At 38.2% G+C, this 27,090-nt stretch overlaps 1 protein-coding gene across 2 annotated transcripts in view; it reads left to right on the top strand.

Annotated features, from left to right (window-relative positions):
- Positions 1–5,164: 5,164 nt before the first annotated feature.
- Positions 5,165–27,090, top strand: part of mfrn (mitochondrial iron transporter mitoferrin) — a 60,387-nt gene continuing 38,461 nt past the window's right edge. For both annotated transcript variants that reach the window (XM_081734680.1, XM_081734681.1), the window contains exons 1-2: positions 5,165–5,458; positions 12,992–13,214. In XM_081734680.1, coding sequence (XP_081590806.1) covers positions 5,342–5,458; positions 12,992–13,214 — 340 coding nt within the window. In that variant the 5' untranslated portion in view covers positions 5,165–5,341. The remainder of the gene's footprint in view (positions 5,459–12,991; positions 13,215–27,090) is intronic.

The following is a 27,090-nucleotide window of genomic DNA, read 5'->3' on the forward strand; positions in this document are numbered from 1 at the left end:
GGTTCGCGACCATTTTTGATAGACGACACACAGTGGCGTATTTAAGGGGGCTTCCGGGCTTAAGCGCCCCCCTCCCCCGAAATCTTACTTACTTGACTATAGTAAAATATATGAAATATCTTGCAGAATTTTCACATTTTCAGGCAACCCCCCCGAAAGTTAGCAAAGCCCCCCCGAAACAAAATCGTAAATACGTCACTAACGACACGCTTTACTGTACACCTACTACATCGTGAAAAACTTGTTTGATATATTAAAATTATATAAATTTAACGTCAGTGGAATACGCAGTTTCATTAAATGGATATCAAGTATTCAGTCTCTTCCTTTCAGGACATGCATGATTTATAAATATCTTAATATAGTAAATTGTTTCTTTTCCCGTAATATCTTGCTCAAAGGGGTTAAAATCCCGAAACCCTGTTGTTTTGTAGGCCACTGATAATAGTGTAAAACTATCAAGTTTTGAAAAGTAGTGACTCTTAGGGTCTTATGCAGAGTCGTTTTGACGTATGATTAGTGTAATACTAAAGGCACGAAAATTGCAGGAAACATCTGTTAGTCGAATTCCTAGTATGGAACTAGTCAGATGTCAGAAGGACTCTGCATAAGGCCCCTATGTTTTTTTTTATTATTTATTTATTTAATACTGGTTAGCTCGTTTGCCGTGGAGATCTTATGTATACTACGGTCCTCATAATATAGCCTTTTCTTCTGGACGCATAAGACCTTATGCAGAGTAGTTTTGGCGTGTGATTAGCGTCCTACTTAAGGCCTGACTCCTGCAGGAAACATATTTTAGTGGAGCTCTCTAGTATGGCACTAATCACGCGTCAGAACATCTCTGCATAAGGCCCTTGGTATCTAGAAAGCAGTATATACTACCGAGCATTGTTACTGCTTTTGGAAGTACTGACTATTACACTTTGTCTCTAAATTGATTCTGACTAATTGGCTCATTAAATTACCAAATTTCACGACACACTTTATGGGACTGCTCGACATATTAGTGGGTCGCGACTCAACAGTTGAGAACCACTGGCCTACATACCCCAGATAATTGGATAGAAGTACTTATAGCCCTTTGAATAAAAGACATATACTTAGAAAGCATCATTAAATATCAAAAATAACCCTTAGTATTTTTAGATCACAGAACATTTGTTTTTTTTTCTGTTTTATTGTGATTATTTTGTGTTAGATTATGTAGATCAATTAAGATTAAGTAAGATGTTAATTAGTGTTCCCCACGAGAGTAGATTTGAGTTTGTCTCGCCCCGAAAAGTGTAAGTATATAGGTTTTTTTTTTTTTTTTTTAATTGGAAGAGCTTTGTCTCGACATTAAAATAGTCTCTGGGCAACAAAATTGTTAATCTCGTGATCATTTTTTTCCTTGTTACTTTCTTTAAGTATAATGTTGAATGAAATTATTTTTATCATCAATATTACAAAGTCTCGGCAAGAAGTTTCGCGTTAAGACTAGTGAAATTTGACGAACACTATAGTGTGTCGTGGAATGCCCATTGAAACAACGACAGTTTTAGGTTAATAGAGCCTTTAGACTGAAGCGGGAAACAAATTCGAAACATTTGCTCTCAAGACGAAACGAGACAAATGAGATTCGAAACGACACAAAGCTTTGTCAATAGAAACAAAGGATGTTATAAAATAGAGGATCTGCCCATATAAGAAAATCGTGAAGCCACACGTCATAGCTTCGCCACACCTACTCTGCCCACTCCGAGCCACTAGTGTTTCGAGCCAACAATCATGGCGGAAACGAGAGTAGCCAATCAGACGTGCCGGGTCAGACGATGCTCGGTTGTTTTTTGGCTTCATTGAGTTCATATGATGAAGATATGTATGGACAGATCCTCTATTTTATAACACCCTTGATAGAAACAGACACTATTTTCGAGACTGTCTCAACTATTGTCTTACGCATATCACTAGCCCTATCCGAAATCCATCCACCACCATCGTGCGTGCGTCCTATTCATCTTACAGCATTGGGAGCAGTAGCGAATCTAGAAGGAAAAAACTGGGGACATTCATAACCCAGACTATGGTGGACATATCATGAGTTTGCAATTTTTCATGGGTCCTGCAGGAATTTTCAACTTAACTCTCTATCCCGATGGATATTATGGCAAGATTGTACGTTGTCATTGTGGACCTCAGGTATTGTTTTACATATTCCATAAAAAAGAGAAAAAGAAAGAAAAAGAAAAAAAACTGCAACTGAAACTGTATCTAATGTTTCAAAAATTTTCCAATAAAGAATAAGAGGCAACGCTTACTATAAACATTCAAAAATATAGTATAAGTAATAAATTCAGTTAATTTTGTCACTCAGAAAACTGGTGGGCTTAGGCCTCCCGGACTCGGGCTGGATCCGCCACTGTTTGCGAGAATGATTCTTACTTCCTACATTTTAGAAAGCAAGATTGTCTAATTATATGTAGAAAACAAACAACTTTCACTTTGACCTTTCAGTAAGATAGATAACCTTTGTATTTGTATTCTATAGTTTTTATATTACCATATCAGTAATTCTCTACTTCTCAGAACTGTCTGAAAGATTTAGCCCACTTCATAATTTTGTTCTATACGCGTTCTAATGAATGAAAACAATTTTATTTGATTTGATACTATTTAAAGTGGCCTATCTATACCATAACTTTTGCATCCGAATCATGTAGTTTAAAATTGATATGCCATGTAGGGTCTAACAAGAAAATCATTTTCTTCTGCATCTTTTCACAGTAGCATAATAAAGAATTCAGTTTTGACGTAGAGAGTTTATAGGGGTGCAGTGTAGCCGGGACGAAACTGAGCGTCGCTTCGGTAGAGAATCAGTACAAAATACTTGTTTCCTTATTTCAAGGAAGATGAAGTAGGAAAAAAAAAAAAAAAAACTTTCAACTTACTCTGCCAGGAAAGAAAGTTTTGAAAATTAGTAGGGTGCTTTAATTCACAGACAACAAAAGGGGGTGTCTGGAGATATTGAATTCCCCCGAGCTTAACAGGGCTTCAGGTTCAGGGTCCTCTTCCGGGAAATTTTGAAAATGGACCCTTCTGAAAGATGCAGTTTTAGGTGTTTTAAAATGAAAGTGGATTTTTCCTTTTTACGGTGGAAAATATTCTTGAATGATAGCATAGCGGCGTAACTAAAGAGATTCGGGTTTCTAAACTCCACTATCTTCGATCTCGTCACGCCATTCGAAATGCTAACCTTTGGGCTTACAGTATTTTAAAAAGGAAAGAGAGTGAATGAAGTTAGTTAAAGAACAAAATACAATCACGTTTTTGCATAATGATAATGTAAATAATGTATCAAATTGAAAGGAAAGGCGTAGCTCTAGTCAGGCTTGCACCTATATATATATATATACCGGTATATATATATTGTTGAAGGGGTCCAATAATACAAAATATGTCTATGTACTATTGAGCTGGTGTTACACTACAAACGAAATTTTCAAGTACTTCCACGAGTGGTGTCCATGCCCAAGTTTTTGGGCGCAGTCCTCAAATTTACCATCCCCTCCACAAATAACAGTAGTAAAGAAGATTCAAGTTAGTTGTGACAAAACCAAGATAACTTGCGTTGTAGACCACATTTTAAATTTCAAAAACATCGATAATTATGGTAATCGATAATTAAAGTTCGATTCTGACATTTTCAATTAAAATTTATACGCCTCCCCCCGAAAAAATCTCACGGACCTGCACCCTAAAATCCACCTTCCACTCCTGACTATGAATCTATATTCTCAGAAAAAAAATTGATCAAACTAAATTGTTTTTATATAAAAAAAAAATACAGTATAGATATAGTGTAAGATCAGATTTTAGGCCACATCAACCATTTAGCGCGTTCGTGCACAAGGAAATATCAAGTCCACTTAAAAAAAAAAAAGTTATTTTGGGAATATTTCATCTTTAAGATCTCTTTCTGAAGCTCCTTTCAACTTTAAAAGAGTCCTGTCTAGATATTGCAAATAATATTTATAATGTAAAAACCAATGTTAATTTTTCCATGTACTGAATAAATATTACCTCTTTTTCTCACAAATTCGGTAATTGAACTTCTTTTCCTTGTATTCTGAACGCCCCATCGAGGTCCTGAGCAGGTGAACCCCTGTCAGTGCGACCCTAATACAGACAAAACAGAAGTATTGAAAAGGAGTTAACGAAGGTTGCAGGCTCTGGACCCCGTCCATGGGTGCACCTCTATCCAGTGGTGGCTTTAGCGAGTAGGCCGGGTAGGCACGGGCCCACCTCAAAATTTTGAAAAATATATAAACGCTAAAAGATGTAATAAAGATTAAATATATTTTCCGCTATTTATATTAATGGTACATCACTATTTAACAAATAGCATCAACAACTACTGTAAACGTAATTTTCTACTGTCATTAATCAGTAAAATTTGTATATGTATCCAATAAGCGAGGGAGCGGGCCTACCCAAAATTAAAATCCTAAAGCCGCCCCTGCCTGTATCTCTAGTTAAAAAATTAAAGTCTGAGGAATTTCTAATTTTCACTCATAGAGAAATAGTTTCATCGAACAGTAGATCTTTTAATGAAAATCTTTACCATTCTGGAGGCCTACAAATATAGCGAAAGATTAGAAATTCCCCTTATTCTTTCTTTCTCTTTTCTTTCCTTTTTTGTGTTAGTGCTGACTGCTGAGCACCCCATAAAATTTCTAGGGGTGATAGAGCACCGGAGCATCACCGCAGTCGGCACCACTGCTCCTGTTACATAACAGCAACAACTACTAAAAATACTGAAAAATATACATTCTACTTATTTGTTTCTTTTTCAAATCCAATATTTTCAAAATTTCATAAACAAACGATAATCTTTTTTTTTAACCGTTATTATTTTGATTGAAATGCATTGTAGAAATTGACATAATTTGTGATAATCATTATTGAATTTGATGTTTGATGAATTATTTGCATTGTTTATTCATTTGGATTGTGACACACTTCTTTTATCGATTTAATTCACTAAAGGGATTGTTCACTTTTAATTCCAGATCAATAAACACATTTTAGTGCATATTTTGTGTATTTGATATTATAATGGCCTTGATTCTGTTTGCGAGAATTCACACAGATGGCAGCACAATATTCGTAATATAACATTATTCACCAGGCGCAGAGATCTCTGCGCTGTGCTGTGTAGCATGGAGAGGCAGTAGCATTCGTGTCCTATATCCTTAAATAGACTTCTTAGTTGTGTGTTGTCTTTTACATATAGACGTCAGTGCTTGTGACTGATCAGTGAATAGTTTCTAAGGTGTTTCAACCTCGCTAACAGACTATTATGAACTTTGAGGACTATGAAACACTACCAACTAATGATGTTGCTACCCACATGATGGCGGGCGCTGTAGCTGGTGTTATGGAACATTGCGTAATGTATCCCCTGGACTCTGTGAAGGTACAGTATTCATTACAAACAGAACTATCTTCTGTACTATTTTAATGTAATTATGATAGTGTGATGCGAAACAATAGAGAAGTAATGCTGTCACTTCGTTGGAAGTCCACTTTCACCTTGAAATCAGTCCTCGTACCCGCCTGCTGCCAGCAGTGATGAGGAAGTGTTTGTTGAATACGTCATGAGCCACCGTGGAAATAAAAGTGACTTGTAAATATTTAATCTTCGAAAGTGTATTTATCCGAGGGGTCACTCCTTTCATTTTATACAGGGGCATGTGTCGTAAATTTGGGTCACTTTTTTTTTTTTTCGTTTTAATGTATGGAAGGTAATTGAGTTCAGTGTGTAATGTTAGCAGCTGTATCATCCTCGTCTCATTAACACATGTTAATGAGTGTAAACAAGCCTGCTATATGAGAGGAAGTTTAAACGATCAACGTTCCTTGTAATGTTATAAAAGAAAAATACATTGTCAGTGTAAGCAGAGCTGTATTTTTAGTACAAGGTATATAATACATGAATTGTATAGAGTTTGGAGCGTAACTTTAATAGTATCATGAGTACTAGTATTTGAGTATTCGTACTCAAATCCGTAAAATTTAAGCCACTATGGCAACGTAAGCGAACTTTCTTTTAAAATTGTGATTGCAGAATACAAGTGTGTATTTCTAGTGTAATTCCTTCCTTTCTATTTTGAGACTGTAAATTCTGTTCAAGTTGTAGTTTCACGTCCAATCAAGTAAATACTTGAATACCACTCATTCTAGTTAATATACCGGTATGCTTTGGTCAGAATTTGTCTTTTAAGGTAAGTACTTGTATGTTAGCGGTAACATTGGGTGATTATTATTATTTATTTATTTACTTTTATTTTTAGGTAATTTAGTTCTTGATGTCTGTATGTCTTCTCGCAGCATATCGTTAATACAAATGTTTCCTTTTTTGTCACAGTGATCACTTTGCTTTGGAAGCGTACGAGAATATTTAATGAGAACTTAGTGCATATTGGTAATGATTGTTAGGTTCTTTTTTAAAACTTGAATTACTTTTAGTGAAGTTAATTCTGTACGGTTTCGATAGTTCTTGCTACAGTAGTTTTCGACAGAATTGGATTACTCACAAACACACAAATCGTGTCTTTTCTTGGAAATACATCTTGCACTTTTGTGTCCCGTGCTACGTGAAATAATTCTTACTGCAAGAAACGCCAATATAAGGAAACGTCTTGGCTTAAGTTTAGAGTTGCCCCTTCAGTCTGAAGGTGCCCTTGGACTTTACAACATACAAAAAACAGTGCTTAAAGTATTAAAAATAGTTACATTTCACTTAACTTTAGTACTCCGCGGGCTCCACAAAATTTAAAAGGTTTTCATCATTATTTTTGAGCATCCGTTACACCTATCCGCCATATTTTACAACTACCATGCTGCTGAAACCTTCCGCGAATGCTTCCGCATCCGGCAAATAGTACTAACTTCCACATATCTTTTCTCGTATTAAACATAACTCTCATATCGAACTTACATTCCTAAATATCAAATAAAAACTTCAAATTATCATTTCTTACCTCATTTCTCCTGTAAATTTTCCTGATTTTTATAAAAAGCGTAGGGGTAACTACGTCTTATTTTTTCGATTTTTTTTTTTTTAAATTTAACATTACGCAGCAGAGCATACAGAAGTGCAAGATGTTTTTCAAAGAAGCGACAAGATGTTGCTTGAGTAACAACTGCTCTGTTGGAAGAAACAGTAGGAACATCTGCTGAACCCACGTCTGGTGCGTGGGGTCCCTGGTTTTATCCCAGCTCCCGGCAAGTAGGCTGTGTGGTGGACAAACACCGTGTGTGTGGCTCATCTTGGAGTTATCCCGTTTCCTCTTACTTTCATCATTGCACTATTATTCATCTCACCATCACCGTCTCCCGTAGCCTCGGTGCATAATTGTGGGACATAACAAAGTTTATATATATATATATATATAGATATATAATAGAGGAGAGAGAGAGAGAGAGAGAGTGTGTGTGTAAGTGTTAATTTTACTAGATGCAATAAAGGTAAATGTCAGTAGACTTTATGATTTACCAACGGTAGCCTGGGTTATTTAATTCAAAATACATCAATGTGAAGGTCTCGGCGAGATTTCTCGATATCTTTGATATGGCCATCATAAAGATTCACTCATTATTGTTGTTACAGAAATGCTCTAACAGGGGCATCCAAGGTTTTCTAATTTCGTTCTTGGAGGTCTCTCGAAACCTTCCAACAGGCAGAAGAGTGAAAGGAAAGAAAAAAAGCCTGCGATGTCAGTTTAACAGACGTATTTATGTATTGTCTGGGTCCCAAATAAAACTACGAAGCTATTTTTGCTACAGAGAACATGAAACATGAAAATGGATACTGGAAGAAAATCTGTCTTGTACTTATATGTGGGTATAAATAGAGCTCCCGCCAAGTAGCTAAGTTTTGTGGTGGTCAAACAAGTTTTTTTTTTTTTTTGGGGGGGGGGGGCGGTTGTCTCGTTTCCTCCAATTTTTATCATTCTACTAATTATCCATCTCCGTCTCTCATAGCCTCTGTGGATAATCGTGGAATCTTAAACAAAACATAAATAACAATAATTTCGCTATATGCAGTGGAGGTAAATTGACAATATGAGAATATGATTTGTCAGCGGTGGTCTGGCACTGACAGACTAGAAGGATCGTCAATCGGCATCGAACTCGGAACTTGAGTCTTTTCAAAGCGAGTACGCTAACAATTCCTCTACGTTTTCTCGTAAAGAGATTATAACATGTATTTTCTTGAAGTAGTAAGGCGCACACTTCTTCTCGTGCGGAGTTCGCGTGGTTCGGATTCCATGTTAATCAATAGGTCCACGTCTCATATAGCCTCGCTGCTGAACGGAACGTTAAACTTAAAATCAGCTCAACTCAACTTCCTCTCGTGCTTGTGTTGTGAGTTCACGTCACAAGTCAGTAATCCTAAGTGTCCTTCCAAAAGCAGGTTCTAAACTTTACTTAACTTAAGCGAGGCTATAACTGATTTACTTAAGCAGGGTGTCTGCTGATGTTCCTTTCGATAGCAGCCCGATCGTCTGGGTGTAAGTGGACTGGGCAAACACTGAAAAACTAGCTAGTTGGAGGGGGAAAATATGGATAGTGTTTATAATATAAGACATTAATTTTGACCAAAACAGACACACATACAAAGTGAGTGTGGATGACGACATGCATTCTGGGAGAAATAACGTCCAGAAAACATTTACTTTTCTATTTTCTCGATTTTAAAGCACTAGTTTATGCGCATTCTTTATTTGTAGAATATTGAAGACTTTGCTATTTCAACGTAGTTTACAGGCTGTTGAATATCACAGCATACAGTCGTATTGTGGCACTCACCTTTATTTCAGTTTACAGTTTGGGTGCACAGTTTATGAAGTCATAATGGTTGGACACCTGATTTTATACACTATGAAAGATCTTGAAAGCAGATACTAGTTCATATAATAGCAATTTGCAGATAATACGTGACGTTTTTACAACTTTTGATGTTCATTACCTTTAAGTTATTCATTTTTTTATAGGGAGAGTAAACTTAGGAAGAGCGTTTGCGTAGCCTGTGGGACCACTGAGCAAGTAGAACAGTAGTACGGGGGGGGGGGGGTCAGCGATCTGAAATATTTACGGCCTGCAAATAAATTTACACAGGAACACGTTTCCTACCAAAATAATAAGGCACAAACGATGTAACACTATATAACCGCACTGCAGTATTACCGCAAGGGATACATCCTATACTCTCTACTGCTGTAACACTTGTTTGATAGATGTCATAGATGCATAACTCAAATAGAAACAGTCTTGTCTTGCATCTCGAGTTTATGTAATTCAGTCTCCCCCATTTGCGAAGAATCTCCCACGCAAGTGGTAGTTGTCGAGGAAATGAAACAGGTGGTAATCTGTTGGCGCAAGGTCCGGTGAATATGGTGCATGATATTTTCTCTCAGCTAAGTTGCTAAAAGGTTACCTGAGTCGTCTTTGCCACATGTGGTTTGGCATTGTCGTGCAGGAACAGCACACTCTTGCAATTCGCCAATGCCGGCTTCTTCTACCACAGTACACAATGCACCCTTTGCAACAGTCAGCAGTGATAGTCTGACCAAGTGGAGAAAGCTCGTAATGCGCTCCACCATACAGAGAGCATAACCTTGCGTGGATGCAGAGGTGATCTTGAGGTGTGAGGAACAGAGTTACGTAGCGACAACCAGTGTCTGATACGCTTGAGGGTGTCATAAAGAACTCACTTTTCGTCACTAGTGAAGGTGTGTTTGGGTGCCGACTGAGCAAGGACAAACAGGCTATTACTCGTTATTCCTTATTGGCTGCGAGTTCCTTCGTGGCTAAGCGGTTAGCGTGGGAGACCCGAGTTCATTCCCGTCGGAAGATCATGTGGTTCGGGTTCCACGTTAATCAGCAGATCCCGTCTCATATAGCCTCGCTGCTGAAAGGAACGTTAAAATCAACTCGAACTCCTTGTTGGCTTCCGACAATGTATGGTGTGTCTACTTGCTTAACTTGTATGATCTCTCTATCCCATTCAGGTGTAGTCTGTTTCAGCGAAAACCCAATCTTTCTGGAAATTCATCACACTTTAGACCACTGTCCTCCTTGATGGTTGCTTTCAGGGCCTTATCATCAGATACATGTGGTTGTCCACTGCGAGGTTCATCCGAAAGACTCACATTTACCGAACGGTATTTTTCGAACCAATGCCTGGTATATGCCGACTTGAAGCTGGAGCTGACGGGCTCACTTTAAAGTTATACGACAAATACACGCGAACAATCTGCTTCGATTTCTCCATTTCTCTTCGGACGAGCTATGACTGCTGTATGTGCACAACGATCCTGTATTAGAAGGTCGATGGTCAGAGTAATTCCAAATCGCTTGGCAGGCACGTGTCATTTGGTTTCCTCTCTGTGAGCGCGTAATGAATGACGTCACAAACGGCAAGAACTTTTTTGGTTACCTTGTGTATATGTAATATATACAGGGTGGACGGGAATTAACTCCCTATTGAAAGTTTATAACTTTTTTTTTTTAAAAAAAAAACTTTACCCATTTTCACTAAACAAAAAGCATTTTGTTTTCACAGTTGTAGAGTTGTTATGCATTGCTAAGATTCCATATAAGCACCACAATTTCCACCAGTTTTCGTAAACGGTTGTGTATGTGTGCGGAAGACTGGTGCAGATGCTCCAGCGGTACGTGTGTAAGAACTTGGGGAATTCACTTCTCCGATTCATCAAGAGTATTTTTTGTGCGATAAGCTTCTCTTTCAGCCCCAGAGGGAGCAGTCGTAGGGCATTAGGTCAGAGCTAGCCATTCAAGTGGACCACGAGTCCGGGACGTCCCAACCAATGTCTTGGAGAATGGATGTCGAGACACGCACGACCAGGACATGCGAAATGTGGGGGGACTCCATCTTGCATAAAGATTAGGACGTTGTAATTGTCCCACAAAATTTTCATGCATAGCATGATACCGTTCTGCATGCATTGTGTCCAGAATGGTGTATGGATCCTTAACTTTCGTGGATGTCATGCCGCACCACACTGACCTTGGGCGATGTTGGCTTTTTTTTTCAGCAACCTCCTCGGATTCCTCTCCTGCCAAATAATAACAGTTGTGCCTGTTAACTCCTCCCCTCGCCCCGAACATGAAGCACGACTTCATCTGAGCACAGGATCTTACCGAAAAGATCGGACTAGTTTTCATACCAGGCAAACATAATTTCCCCATAATTCAACTGTTGAAGGGGGCACGGTGGCTCAGTGGAGAGCGTTCATCTCCGGTGCTTGGGGTTCTGGTTTGATCCCAGCTTGCGCCGTGTGGACTTTGTGGTGGACAAACACCGTGCTCGTGGGTTTTCTCGTTGTTTTCCCGTTTCTTCCCACTTTTTTCGTTCCACCATTTCATTCATTTCTCATCATCACCGCCTTCTTTGGCCTAACCGGCATACTCGTGAGACGTAAGACTTAGATTTCATTTCATTTCCAACTGAGGATTACATTGTTCCGGCGAAAATTCTTGGCAGTAATGTGGTTTCCATGGACGAAAATTCAACCCTTCCTTCGGAACAGTTAGGATTGTATGTTCGGTTAAGCTACTTTTCCGAGGTGCCTGTCTGTGATTTCTAAGGACTTGGTGTAAACATTTCCTAAACCACTTGCACATTTTCCGCCGTCCTGGATGTTGAGGGTCGACCACGTCTCTCAATATCTGCTACAGAACCTGTGTGTGTGTGTGTTAGCTTCGAATGGTAATTTCGTATGGTCTTTGCATAACTGAGGCACGAGATCCTTTCACACTTTACTACCATCTCTATATTTGTACCACGAACTGCCGTACTTCCTACCGCGGTACCAGCTGAACCCGCTTACGCAGGTTAGATGTTATACCATGGTCCGCCACCGATACCTGCAATAACATAGATCAGATATCATTAAATTTTGCCATTGCAATTAACAAAATGCTTTTTGTTTTATGAAAGTTGAAGTATTAGAAATGTGATATAAACAATTTTCAACAGGGAATTACTTCCCCCGTAGCCTGTATATATTCATACACATTGAGGAATGAGGTTATCTACTTTTATTCACAGAAAGAGAGGATCCTTTACAATACTTCAAGTTCAGTAATTTTTAGGCGTCACCGAAGAAAGTGTCAATGAACATTGAAACTATGAATGAATCACAAAAATTCCAGATACAAGATACGGTGAGATTTCCACACATGTAACAGGGGGCCGCAGTGGCTTACTGATAGAGGGTTCACCTCTGGTGCATCGGGTCCCTGGTTCGATTCCAGCTCCCGCCAAGTGAACTTTGTAATGGACAAACACCGTGTGCGTGGGTTTCCTCGGAATTTTCCCGTTTCTTCCCACTTTCTTCATTCCATCATTTCGTTCATTTCTCATCATCACAGTCTCCTTTAGCCTCACCGGCATAAAAGTGAGACGTAGAACTCAAGGATTTCATTTTATTTTCACACATGTAACACTGTGTATCCATTTCCCCAGGGTTATTCCAAATAACAATGACTACATATGGCTTTTTTAGTTCTCTGTACTACGCACCTGTTTTTTGAACTACTACGAAGAAATTTCCGCGTAAGCTGTGATGTTTTCCACGAAACCACAAATTCTCACATGTTCAGTTTTATTTTTAGTTAGACCTTGATTGGTGTGATGTGGTTTAGTGTCATTGATCTCTTTTAGGTTAATTCAGTGCATGAAATTTCTGGTCGCCAATGTGTTGTTTAGCGGCCAAATGTTTTAATTTGGCAGTGAGAATTGGGTCTTGTCTTTCTTTTCCTTCGAATTACGAAGAAAAACGCCAGCTAAACTGTTAATCTGGTATTGGATTCAGACCTGAAATTTCGTGCCCTGGATTAGCCTTAAGTTACATATCATGTAACAGCAGTAAAGGTTGAAAGATATTTATTATATATATGATGTATTTTTGTTTTGCAGACACGAATGCAAAGTCTCTCTCCATCGCCAAATGCAGCATACAGAGGGATTGGAGAAGCGTTGGTTCGGATGGTCAAACAGGAAGGAGTTCTGCGACCAGTTCGTGGAATGAGTGCGGTGATCGTGGGAGCAGGGCCAGCACACGCGCTTTATTTCTCCTGCTACGAAATGTTGAAGAAAACATTAACTACTCGATTCTCACATTACAACCACTTTGCTTACGGTATGTACCTGTTGTATGTGTGAGCTTACCAAGTACCTTGTGTGCTTGTTGCTTCTCGTATTGAATGCTTGGTAAGGTACTGGTCGAAACGTATATTATAACTTAACCATTGGTTAGGGATCCGGGAGTACAACAACACAAAACTTGTGGCTAATACGTAAATCGTGGGGAAGTACAGTAGAGACTTCCCCGTGCGCAGTTTTAGTAGCTCAAAGAGAATATCACCACCCCACGTAACACCCGAGATATACTCTTCCGACGTTATAACCTTTCTTTTAATGTCGAAATTTCCTGAAGCAACTATCTCTTAAAAGTGGGCAGTTTATTGAAAGGAACCAAAATAAACAGCTACATAATTCTCGAAGCTTATTCCGACCTAACATACGCGAACAATGGTTTTCCTTTATCTTTTTAAATTTCCTCAAACTAAAAATGAGTAAATTAATGCGGCAGCATTTGCTGTATTTCCCCAAAATCGTGATAACACAAAAAAATTGAGAGCTAGATAGAGTACTTTGCGACCGACCATACATACGCCTCAGGCAGATTTTTGTGGCATGCTACGCAACTCACCGTATGGCTGTACTATACAACATCTGTACACGATGAAACCGTACAGCCTGTAATTTATATACTAAAGCTATTCTCAAAATGTCTTTTGTGAAGTGTTAGAAAGTAAAACTGAACTTCCTAGTCCTGATATACGAAGGCTATGATTGACCAAATGGCTTTTAGATGATGCTGGCTGTCTATAGATCAGAGCTGGAATACTCGTTTCGAATGTCTTAAGTGAGAGTACAGGGTGTCTATTGGTCACGAAAGTCACGAAACCAGAAAACGGTCATGAAAGTCACGAAAAAGTCACGAAATTTAGCTTTGAGGTCACGATTTTTTTTTAACTATACAAATGTAAGTACAGATTGGAAAACCTTGTTCTATAAAACGTCAAAATTCACCATCAAAAATGTCTATGGTTGGGTTTAGACGCTACCAAATAGCAAGCAAAGTACGTTTCTATAGCATGGATGAAAATTCAGCCTAATTCGCACCCAAATTTGCTCTTGAAAATGTTAAGAAATTTTATGATTTGGTAAAGAAAAGGTCACGAAAAAGTCACGAAATTTCATTTTGGAATTTTAGTAGACACCCTGGAGTACGAAAACTGGCATTTGCTGATAAATGAAGAACATGGATACGTAAACTATTGCGTATTTGTTAGGGTTGGCTGGTGGTTTAAATCGTGTGAACTTCATGGTGACGTTGCCACATATCAAACCATCTGCATTAGTTTTATCTCCTTTTCACTTTTAATCGAACCACAACCCTTCTTTCAAGTGTAAACCAAGTAACTGTTCGGATGTCACTTTAAGCGAGTCTTCTCCTTGGTAACCTTGGTATTACATAAGGATGTTAAGCGTAAGCATACGAAACGAAACCAAATTGTATATTTATGTTGTATAAAGAAGCCAATGTTGTTTAAATATATTGATAGAAATTGGCAAAATTTATCGACTGCCTACATAGCTTCCATCATTAGCTTGAATTGGACTTTGCTTTAATTTTATTGAATGGTATCTACATTCTAAATTTTTGACTTAATGCCTGAATTTTAGTGTACTGATTATGATACGTTGACCTTAAAATTTTACATGCCAGCAATAACGGGATTTTCCCGTTATTGCTTTCCATTTAAAGTAATAACAGGATTTTCCCCGATTGCTAAGGCGGGAGTTCCCGATTTATATATAATTCGGTATAATGGTTTCACTTGTGCAAATGTTTATCCTTTTGTCCTTCTGAAATAACTCTTGAAAATTATTTTAACAAGTATGTAAAGATCAGTACAACTTTCATCAGTATTTTTATTAAGAGTCCTTCATGAGTGAGTCGGCAGACTCATCGCATTTGTGGCCAATTAGTCCCGGTTTCGAGTCCAAATGGAGGACAATTTCTCTCCGATGTAAACTGAGAAGTGGTTTGGATACCGCTTTAAGCTTATGTTACCCTTTCCAGCATAACCCCGTTGTTGCATAATAACACCAAGGCGAAACAAACTTATTACTGTCCATATGTAATGTAAATACATAGAACAAATTACTTAAACCAAAAAACGGGTTTAAAAATAAATAAATGGTTTTTACCAACCCTGGTATTTGTAAAGGATTATTGGAAGTAGAGGGTAATTCTATTTTATCTTGTTTCTTACTGTCGTTCCAACTTTTCAGTTGGCTTTATAAATAAGTTGTATTTGTGAAATTTTAAGACTTCACTAATATCTCCGAGAAGAGACAGTAAGACTACTTTATTACTTTTGATATGAACTATTCATCAGTTGACTATTCATCAGTTGATGAATAGTCATCATTGATATCAACTATTCATCATATGAAGTATTCATGAAGTTTCGACCAGTACTTTGCAGATATCCTGTGTAACATTTGCCTTCATGTGCTACTTTTTATTGTGATACTTATTTCTAGTTTGGGGGAATATCTTGGAAGACATTTTTGGTATAGGAATCGTATAACGGTATTTAGTGGCTGTGTAGATTTTTACTTAGTTTGTACACCGATTAAAGAGTAAATCAAGGAAATATATCCGTTCTGTCTGCAACATATATGTCCTCAGAGATCCAGTTTCTTCTTGATCTTCGATTAGAAGTTATAATAGTTTGGTTAATTACTTTTAATGATTTAAGTCTTTAATAAATTCCATTTACTACATATTTGTACTAAAACATTAAGTAAAATTTAATAAATTTGAAAATATTTACACGTAAGTATTGGCAGAGAATTTGAATGACTCTTCTACACATAAATCACTTTTGCAAAGGGGAAAAAAAAAAAAAGCTTTACAGCGACTCAGCAACTTAAGAGTTGACAAAGCCTGACTTACGGACAAGATCAAAGTATTTCCATTGGATTCGGCATCTGCAAATTAGTATAAAAAGCGCAAATATAAATTTATCCAAGAGTGGGCGCCTTTACTATTGGCATAAGCGGTAGTTCCTTAAAAATCTTTTAAGTGCGGTGTAAATTCTTTTCCGCTTACGTTTCACCCCTGGAATGTTATTTTTGTTATTGAGACATGTGACTCAATACTTCCGTCGCCCTTGGTCCAACCCACTTATTTACCCTCGTTCATCTGAAAGCACGTGGAGTTACTGCTATGTTGCAATTTAGCGTATACCCGTGAACTCCTCCAATGAGTTGCGGGCTGGGAGGTTTTTGCTTATTGACGTGACAACATCTGAGTTCTTTCAAAGACATGAAGTCAACAGCAGCCAGCGAAAAGCGGATTGTCTTCTGCTTTATACTCTACCGCTACGTGATTGGAGGGCGGTTCATAGACTAACACGACTATAACTATAGTCTTAGCTGGGTGGGAGGGGAGTTCAATGATAAAGAGGTTACTTTTGGTATGAGCGAGCCCGGTTCGTTTTCAGGCCATATAAGTTTGTGGCGGACACTCGAAATTCTCTCAGATCCTCATTCTAAAAGTTCTTTTTATAATTTTCTCCTTTAATCTACAGGGCACAATCGTGAGATGTACAACTGAAAAAATTAATTTATTATTATTATTTGGTTAAATGTTGTTCATTGTTCAACATTGGCATTATTACACCACACACAAATCAGTTAGTTGGAAGTTTAGGACATCACCTATTTCGTAACTTTTTTTTTATGTTTGTAGTGTTAGTTTATTATTATTCGTCAAGAATAGTGCTTTTTTGTTATAATAGAAACCATAATGCAACTCTATTTTAATCTGACTTATTCTGTGTCCAGTATACAGTCCAAGCACATCCATATTTTGCCTTCTCGACTTGTTAGAGAAGTGCGCTTACGCTACGTTCTTCTTTGTCTCAGTCTTTTCCCGTTTATCGGAGCTGGACGTTTCTAATGAGTTCTCCATAAAACACTCCCGAAATTATTTCGTCCTGAAGTCATTCTTAGCCATGTGCAATTTTCGTAGTCTCCTCTACCTCTCTTTCCATCAGGGCTGTGAAAAATTCAAGGTTAAAAAAAGCCCTGTTGATTTTATTGGTAGTAAATTTTGTGCGTGTATTTAAAGCCACATTCCTACGTAAAATACCATTTAAGCACTCATGTCCAATTGTACACGTGAAACTATTTAATTCCCTTGTGGGACCGCGATGGCTCCTTTCTGACGCGGGTATCTAGTTCGATCCCAGCTTCATAGTTCAGATTGGGGTCAAACGCCGAGGTAGCGGGGCCGAAAGATGTGTCTTTGGTGAGGGTGTCGTGACTACGCGGACAGTCCTGCGGTGGTTTAACAAGTTTAAGGACGGTGACGAATCACTTGAAGACTCACCACGTGCCGGAAGATCAACACCTGTACAAAATGAAAATCTACAGGCAGCAATTTGGGCGAAGAGTAGCCAAACATGTGAGGAACTGGGACTACAATTCAGTGAGAGTGGAGAAACCATTCGGCGGCACCTCCTATTTGGAAAGAACTACAGGTTTGGTCGATGGGTCCCACACGATTTGACTCCGGGCCAGAAGGCAACGCGAGCAGACACCTGTTTCTTTGCTATCTCGTCTGAGGAGCCATTTCTGGACAGGGTGTTGACATGTGATGAGAAGTGGGTCCTGTACGAAGCTCTACGGCGCCGTCGTCATTGGTTAGCATCCCATGAACCGGTTCCAAAATAGCCAAAACCAGCACTGCACCAGAAGAAGTCCTCCTGTGTGTTTGGTGGACTGCTCGCAGCATCGTACATCGGGAACTGCTACCAGCTGGTAAGAGCATCAATGCAACTGTGTACCGTCAGCACTGTCAGCAGTTGAGCCGTGTTCAAGGAAAACTGAAAACTCGGGAGCCAGCGCTTCTGAATCCTAAAGGGATCCTCGTGTTACAGGACAACGCTAAGCCCTACGTGGCTAGGATGATCCGGGACACCATTCTATTCCTTGGATGGGAAACACTATTGCATTCGCCATACTCTCCGGACATTGCACGTCCGATTATCACCTGTTCCATTCCTTGGACAATCACCTTAGAGGACGCCAGTTCAGATCCCTAGTAGAGGTGCAAAATGCACTTGATACATTGTTCGCTTCACGGCCCACCAAGTTCTACCACGATAGAATCCATGGCCTTCCAGAACGTTGGCAGAAGGTTGTCGATGGTGATGGGGACTATTTTTGATCTTCCAGGAACGTCTTAGGTGACATATCGATGTTCGAAGGTGGTGTGTTAATAAGCGACAGAGCTTTCTTGGTTATCTTAATACTTTGATCCTTTGGCTACAAGACCATGTCAATCAATGTGGCCTCCTTCTGTTGTGGCGCATCTCATCCAAGTCTTCCTTTGCCTTGAGTGCACTTTGGTAGAATTCAAATGGCTGACTCTTACACCATTGTTTTACACAAGAAATGAGAACCTTGTCACTGTCGAAGTTTTTCCTCGCAGGTGGACCTTCAGACGATCAAATAGAAAGAAATCCGAAGGTGCCAAGTCCGGACCATAGAATGGAAAGTTGTCCCTCAGCCTCTCTATGTCATCATTGGCTGTGTGAAGCTTGTCATTGTCATGATGGAGTTTGATGACCTTACCTTGCAGCTCCGGTTTCTTCGTTTGGAGAGCACGTCGTGCCTTATCCAGTGACAACAATAGTGCTCGTTGTGAATTTTGGAGTTTGATAAAGTGAATGTTCCAAGAAGTCTATCAAAATGACAACTGCACTGACCTCAGAAGAAGGAGGCCATAATTTTCTGGTCTGATCTGGAAATTCTAGGTTTTCTAAACCGCTGCAACCAACTTTGGATACTGGTGCAGTCCAATGTGTAATCTCCATAAACCGGAAGCAACTTCGTATAAATTGATGTAGCTGATTCATCACCTACACATTGAACAGGAATTACATTACTGACCATTGTCGGGTCCTGATGTAGACTTCAATGTTCATTATGGTTTACCTGTGAACAATAGGAAACATAATTATTGCCATTCTGAAGCCAAAGGATCCAAGTAGGGCACCTAAAATCTCATCATCGTATTCCAACTAATAATAATGTTATATCTGTTTGTGTAAAACTTATTGAACATCATTTATAATTAACTGAGACATGGAGAAAGACATTTTATTATTTGTATGTACTACGAAAACAAAGAAAATGTAGTCGTATTGCTTTTCATGTCATACTAGCTGAAATGTCCGTTCTTTACCCGGGGAGAATTAGGTTCATGGTGAATATTTGAGCTTGCTATCTCCCTTAGGATACACATCAATTAAAGTGGAATAATAAAAACTGTAAAATATTCTATTTTTAGCATACATTTTGAACCTCCTTCTCTCTTAGGATATGCTCTTCAAGTAAATTTACATAACAAAATCCTAGCTTGAGGTAGATTATGTTCAAAAATTATTTTCAAGCACTTTTCCCCGTAATGTGATCATAAACAATAGCCAACCTTGATTTAAACGGGAAGAAAGAAAGAAATAGAAAATATACGCATATTCTCTCCTTAAAACGAAAATTTTCCAAAACTAGGAGAAACGTGTCCCTTTATTTTTAATGAGAAGTTTGTATAGGGTGTTATAAAAGTGTGCCACAATATTTTGGGGACAGATTCCTCACATAAAAGAGCTCCCTCGTGGCTAAGCGGTTAGCGTACGCGCCTTTGGCGTGGGAGACCCGGGTTCGATTTCCGGCGGGAGCTCATGTGGTTCGGATTCCACGTAAATCAGTAGGTCCACGTCTCATATAGCCTCGCTGCTGAAATATACGCTAAACTAAAATCAACTCAACTCCTCACATAAAAATAAGAAAAATGTTCATATGGACCTGTGCTCAAAAGTTTCGGCGTTATAGCGTGCCGAAAACGTAAAACAAGTGAACTTTAAAAGTTCATAGCGCCACTGCTATGGAACCTATCAGCGTTGGGTCAATATATCCAAATATCGTTGTTTAAGAATGTTGCAGTACTTGAACACCAATTTTTGGAGAGTTAGATGGAGAGTGGTCAAGTACTGCGAAAGAGCCTCTCTAAAAATGTTTGTGCAAGTACTAGTGGTTCCGAATGATGGATATTTGGATAGTTCACATACTAGTTCCTCCGTGATGTCTTGACCCGACTACAATCGGTCCTATAGTACTGGAACTATGGACCTTTAAAGTTCATTTTTTTTACGTTTTCGGCTCCCTATAACTACGAAACTATGCACTTTCGACCACAAGTCCATATGAACTTTTTTTCTTATTTTGATGTGAGAAATCTATTCCCAAAATATTGTGACAAATTTTGTAACACCCTGTATACCGAGTTTCATCTTCCCAACTTGACGGACTCGTGAGATACTGTATTTTGGCTGAATTTTTAAAACCCTTCTATTTCCATTAGGATGTGCCCTTTAATCGAAGTAACATCTTAAGGTCGATACTAATTTATGTTTCAAATTTCATTTTAAATTGCTTAATCCTTTTCCCTGACACGATCACAAACAACAAGCAACATCGCCTTCAATATAAGAGAAATAAGCTATTGAAAATGCCTCCCTAACTACCTTAAAACAGGAAGTTTTAAAAATATTGTCACATGGATCCACTTTATAATGAGGAGTTCATACGCATATCAAGTTTGGTCTTCCTAACTTGACAGAATCGTGAGATACTCAATTTTTCGCATTGGTTTTAATCCCACTCTCCTTCCCTTAGAATATGCATTTTAATCAAAGTTAAAAAAAAAAAAAAGTACGTGATAACTACAATCTAAAAATTCATTTCAAACTATGTAGCCGTTCCCCCGTGATACAAACACAAACAAATCCTTTTCATTTTTATATAATAGACTAGTAGAATACTTGGTTCCTCGCACTGGGGGAATACGTTTTATTTTGGACATAAAATGCTGAATTTGGATTTAAACTGCATGGGAAGTATCACGGTTCGTTTCTCTGCGATCTGAAAAACCCTGGATTCGACACTAATTCGATCGTTTTTGTATATATCCTTCAAGTTGCGGGGTTGAATTTGGATTTAAACGGCATTGGTTGGTTCGCGGTGGCTCAATGGTAGAGCATTCACCTCTGGTGTATGGGGTCCTTGGTTCGATCCCAGCTTGCGCCAATGAAATTTGTAATGGACAAACACCGTCTGCGTGTTTTTTTTTTCGGGTTCTCCCGTTTCCTCCCACTTTCTTCAATCCACCATTTCATTCATTTCTTATCATCGTCTCCTTTAGCCTAGCTGGCATAACCCTGGGACGTAAAACTTAGATTTCATTTTTAAATGACATCGAAAGTGTCACTGTTAGCTCAGCGACAACGTAAACTGTGGATTCGACACTAATATCGATCATTTTTATGTATCCCCCCTTCCACCAAGTTGTGGGGCTAATGTGGATTTAAACGGCACGGAAGTGTCACTGTTTGTCTCAGCGATAAGAAAGTATGGATTCGACACTAATACCTGTCCTTCTTGATCATTTATAAATATTTCTTCTTCCCCCCTCCCCTAAGTTGCACCGTCAAAGTTAAATGACAAAACCATCCTAGGCCCGAACCTCATCTGTGCTGAAAATTTGATCGAGATCGGTCAGGTGATTGAAGAGTTAAATGACAAACATAGTCATTTTCAGTTTCATATATTAGATTACAGTTGAACACTGTTAAAACGAATTTGATCGAGCTCAAACAAAATTCGTTATGCATGGTTCTCAAACATTTTTTTTTTTTTTTTTCAATGGTATTTTGTTCTAGTGTACAAAGTTCATTTTCCCACAATTTGTGACTCTTGTCATCCATAAAAACTACTCATTGCCTGAGTTGACTGAGCTTTTTTAAAGGAGGGAGGGTCTTGTTTGCACTTATTGAATGACCTTCCCAAGTTCCTTGTATTTCATGTACATCCTGTATAAATCATAAAAAAAGAAAGTGCTGAATGACTAATCCCTACTCTTACCATAAATACTGTCCCAACTTCTGAGGGTGGCTGTACTTTTGTCCGTACAAGCGAGCGACGTCAAGAGCGGTATCGTAAAGCGTGAATCATTTGCTGAATGAGCTGAAGAAGTGCAAAGGTGTCAGTTGCAAGCAGGGTTGGCTGGTTTTAACCATGGTTTAAACCAAGGTTTAAACCAGCTGGTTTTTTCAAAAAAAACAACTGGTTTAAACCAAAAAACAAAAAAATGTTCGTAAAAGTGTAAGTGTTTGTAAAATCTTGCTGAACACACATTTGTGGGTTATCACGTTTCACTCCCGTATATTATTCGTATTATATTCAGACCTAAATTCCCCATTCATTACTCAAAAAGATTATACATACAAAAGCAACTTTTTTTAAGTTTATAAATGTTTATTTTGTGATTTTTTGTAGTTGTTATTATTATGTAATTGCAATCGAAGAAAAATTCTAAATATTGTTTCGTTTCAATGTTTACTATTGATAAAATACATCGAAAATGCCGTACTTTTTGTGTGTGTGTGGGGGGGGGGAGTTATACAGACCCCACGAGAGGCATTTAGTGAAATAAGTATCTTTGGTATCTATTTATGTATAAATGAGTCTCAGCCAAAGTAGACTCAAATAATTCGTATCTTTATTCACTTTTCTTATTGATATGCAGATTAAGTCGGTGTATTTCTTTAATTTGGACCAATAAAAGTCGTTGTTAACTAACTTGAACTAAATTAGTTCTTCTGTACTCCGTAATACTTTGAAATTGTTCATATGTAATTCTGTGTAATGGTTTCACTTTATGCAGCTGTTTATCCTTCTAAAATGACTCTTGACAGTTATATTAAGAAGCATGTAAAGATCAGTACAACGAATTTTTTTTTATCAGGAGTCCTTCGTGAGTGAGTCGGCAGACGTATCGCATTTGTGGCCAATTAGTTCCGGTTTCGAGTTCAAATGGAGGACAAGTTGTTTCGGATGTGAATCGAGAAACGGTTTGGACTCCGCTTTAAGCTTATGTGACCCCTTCCAGCATAACCCGGTTGTTGCATAATAACATCAAGGCGAATTATTTCTATCTATATATGATATGAATATATAGAGCAAATTATTTAAACCATAAAAACCTGGTTTAAACCAAAAAAACCTGGTTTAAACCAAAAAAACCGGTTTTTTTTTTTTTTTGTTTTTTAAATAAAAACCATGGTTTTTGCCAACCCTGGTTGCAAGTGTTCAAGATGGAATGGGATGAGTATGAGAATCATGTGGCTGTGATAACGTTTCAGAAGGTAGCCAAATCACTAGGGAAGATTTTTAAAACCCTCCAAGAAGCTGCAGATGAGTAAAGAATTCGTTTAACGCTCTATCCAGGACATACTGGCCAGACGGAAACCGGGAAATTTCACGCTGGGCCCTGGACAGTGAATTTTTAGTGGATCCTCCGCCTCGTATCGTGTCAGTATATGAACAAAAAAAGGCACCCGTCATACACTCCTCGCATACGGGAGTGAGGGAACGAAGGACGATAACACGTCGAGTACCGGAAATAGTCAGCTAATCCCAGACCAGCACTGCCAGCCCATTATGTGAAAATAGCCTTTCATATTTTTTCGTGATTCAACCTTTGAAAGATTCCTGATTTCCCACTCTGCTTTATACTTTTTCTAATATTGAAGTACTGTATTAAGCTAAATTGAAATCTCAAATAATGCCATAACTTGAAATTAAATAATAATTTACATTTTACAGCAACTTGTTTTTCGTATAGAAAATATACAGGACCGGATTAAGACTTTTGGGGTCCTGGAGCGGGAAATACAAGGGGGGCCCCATCAAAACTTTCATGATGGGCCCTCTCTCACCATGTTCAAAAGGATCCATTAATTATATAGGAGTGACTCATGTCATGTTTTTTAAACTTTTATGGTGAAAATGTTGTCAGTAATTTTAACATTTTGGGGCCCCCTTGGTCGCTGTCAATCAGAGCCGTAGCGGAGAGATTTCGGCTGCCGGGACGAAGTAGAATTCGGCGCTCCCCTCCGCTACACTCACCTCAGTTTTATATATATATATATATATATATATATATATATATATATATATACACAAGAGAAGCAGCTTTGGTCGTTATAGGGCTACTACGATATTTTTTTATCAAGCTGCTTGGACAGACCATTGCAGCAGCCAAAAGCGATTTTACAAATAAGAGGTCTTTTCAAGAGGCTTATATTAGTTTTGTTAAACTCGACAAAACTACCTTTCGTTGTATACAAATCCAATTGGAGGAAATTTACAACTATTTACAACGTTTTATACTATCGATAATAAAGGAAATTTCAATGCATTAGAAATTATGTGCTTCTAAAATATTCGAAATGTGTGACAGCATTAATTTCCAGTAATAATTGTAAACTTTTCAAATTTTATTCTGTATATGACCACACACATGGTGTTTTAATTTCAATTGTTTTGCGGTAAAAATTATTTTGTGAAATGTAACAGATATTCAGAAGGAGGCCTTCTTTGCGAATGTTTCTCTTCAAACTCCAAATGTAGTTTGGCTACTACGTGTGTTTGAAATTATAGTAATTTCTTTTAAAAAATAAATGAAAGTTCTGAATTTAAGGCTACTTATTATTAATTAACATATTGAAAATACACTAACACATACATCCCAATAAATTCCTTCAAATTGGAAGCATTTCATATGTCATTGGAATAAAAAAAATCACTGGTTGTGAACAGTCTTGGAAAAAGACGAAATTCGTTAGGTTTAAGTTCTGACCCCTAAAGTCCCTATACCTTCATTTTTGAATATTCTCGCGCAAACAGCAGCTTGCGGCCTTCTATATCACATCGCCATTAACAAATCATGTATAATAACTTTCTTTAAGTAATAAATAAAAGCGTTTTGTGACTTGTTGAAACGTTTGGGTTGCGAGCGAAGCGAGGAAGTTTTTTTTTTTTTTAAAAAAAAAACAAAAAAACAAATCTATTCCTTTGCAATCCCACAACAATATTGATTTAATAGGATGTTAATACTTTTTCTGGACGACGCATCGTTTATTCATTTCCAACATGTTTTGCTCTTGCTCGTTCGGCACCTTCTTGCTATCAACGCCGGTCAGGTCCACGGCTTCGCTTGCCTATTCCCCTAGCTACGATTCTGCTGTTAATACAGGACAATGGAGAAATGTTGCATTTGTATAAAATATAAATTACGTCTGATGCTCCATATATGTATTTGTATATGCATCAGGAGCGCCTATAAAAGGTTTTTGTATGGCACAAGTGCGGCATTATTATTTTAAGGGAGATATGAAATAATTGAGCTTGAGCAGATGATTATACAGTTGCAAGAGAAGAATGGAGGATTTGGCATTACGTCAGATGAGTCAGTGTCAGGGGAGAAATTACTGCCTGAAAAAAAGTTTTAAATCGGAATTTTAAGACTTCAGCATATTTGATCCGAGTGCAGGGTGTCTACGGGTCAAGAAAGTCAAGGAATCAAACTCTAGGTCAAGAATGTCAAGAAAAGTCAAGAAAATGGCACGGTAGGTCAAGAATTTGTAATAGACGGTCCCAATATGAACATAAAATGTTTGCGTGATTTGAAGGAATGCCTGAAAATTGAAGCAGATGATCCAGACCAGCCAGACATTTTTGGCGTTTGAACATTTTCTTTGCATATTGTACATGGAGCCTATAAAACTGCTCATACAAGATTAAGTGGTCATTTCATGAATTTCTTCGTTCTATTTCAATGATTATCCTTCCAGACGAGCAGATTACACACACCTTCTGGTTCCTACAGATTACACATTTCTTTAAAGTTTTGTGCAATCAGGTGGCTGGAAAACTCGAAAGTCATTAAATGAACCTTAGAAATGATCACACCTCTTAGGAAGTATGTGAGTGGTGTCGAAAATAAGCCGCCTCAAACTAAGAACTTCGAAAAGGTACAATAATTTCTGCGGGATCAGCTTCTAGTTGCGAAGCTTGACTTTCTTCAGTCAGTTGCACTTGAGTTGGTCTATTCTTGCCATATTTCAGTCTAATGATTCACTTCTGCCATTCATGTACAGGAAATTGTACAGTATTGCAAGCAGTCATTCGAAAAAATGTCTTGACTGGAATAAACAACGCCAGAAAGCTCACTACCATTGACTTGAGAAATCCGTCCAATATCAAAATGGCTCAAGATGTAGATGTTGGTTTTGGTGCTTCTGCTGCTTGCAGATGTTTAAAAGATCTGGAGATATTGTCATTTCGGAACCAATGCAGAGAATTTTTGATCACTCTGTTCAAGAAACTGGTTGAAAAGTACCCATTGGCCTGCAGAATTGTTAAAGGGGCGTCTTGTCTTTCACCAGATGTAATGGCGAATAGCTCATTACGAGTGTCTCGTAAGTGAAAGTGTTGATTATGACACAACAATAAATAAAGCCATACCCCATCCAGGATGAAAGTTAGTGTATTCTAAGAGGTAACAATGAGATGATAAGATTAAGTAAATTAGATGTGCAGTCTTTATTAATTACAAGTTGCTAAGACAAAAGTGTAAAATACTTTTAGCGTTCATCTTAACCGGCCATTGGTAAAGGATGAAAAAAAAAAAAATGTAGTACTTGGCCAAGAAAATTTGTAAAATCGTCAAGAAAAGATCAAGAAATTTTGATTCTCAAAACTTGTAGACATCCTGGAGTGGCACTCCCAGACTCCTTTTATTGTCGGGGAGGGGGCAGTACGTACATGTGAGTGGACCCCCCTAGAAAGTACTTTCCCGTAGGGCCCCAGGGTTGCAGTGCAGCCCTGGCTCTATGCAGTACTTTAAGACGAAATGTGAAAGATCGCCCGCGGTAAGGAAAACCACGCACAATGCGAACATCAAAACTTGTGAAAGTAGTGACGTTGCGTTTCATACGAAATCCAGTTAGGAAACAGTTATGGTT

Source organism: Thermobia domestica, chromosome 12, assembly GCF_964235325.1.
Source record: "Thermobia domestica chromosome 12, izTheDome1.hap1.1, whole genome shotgun sequence".
NCBI lineage: Eukaryota > Metazoa > Arthropoda > Insecta > Zygentoma > Lepismatidae > Thermobia > Thermobia domestica.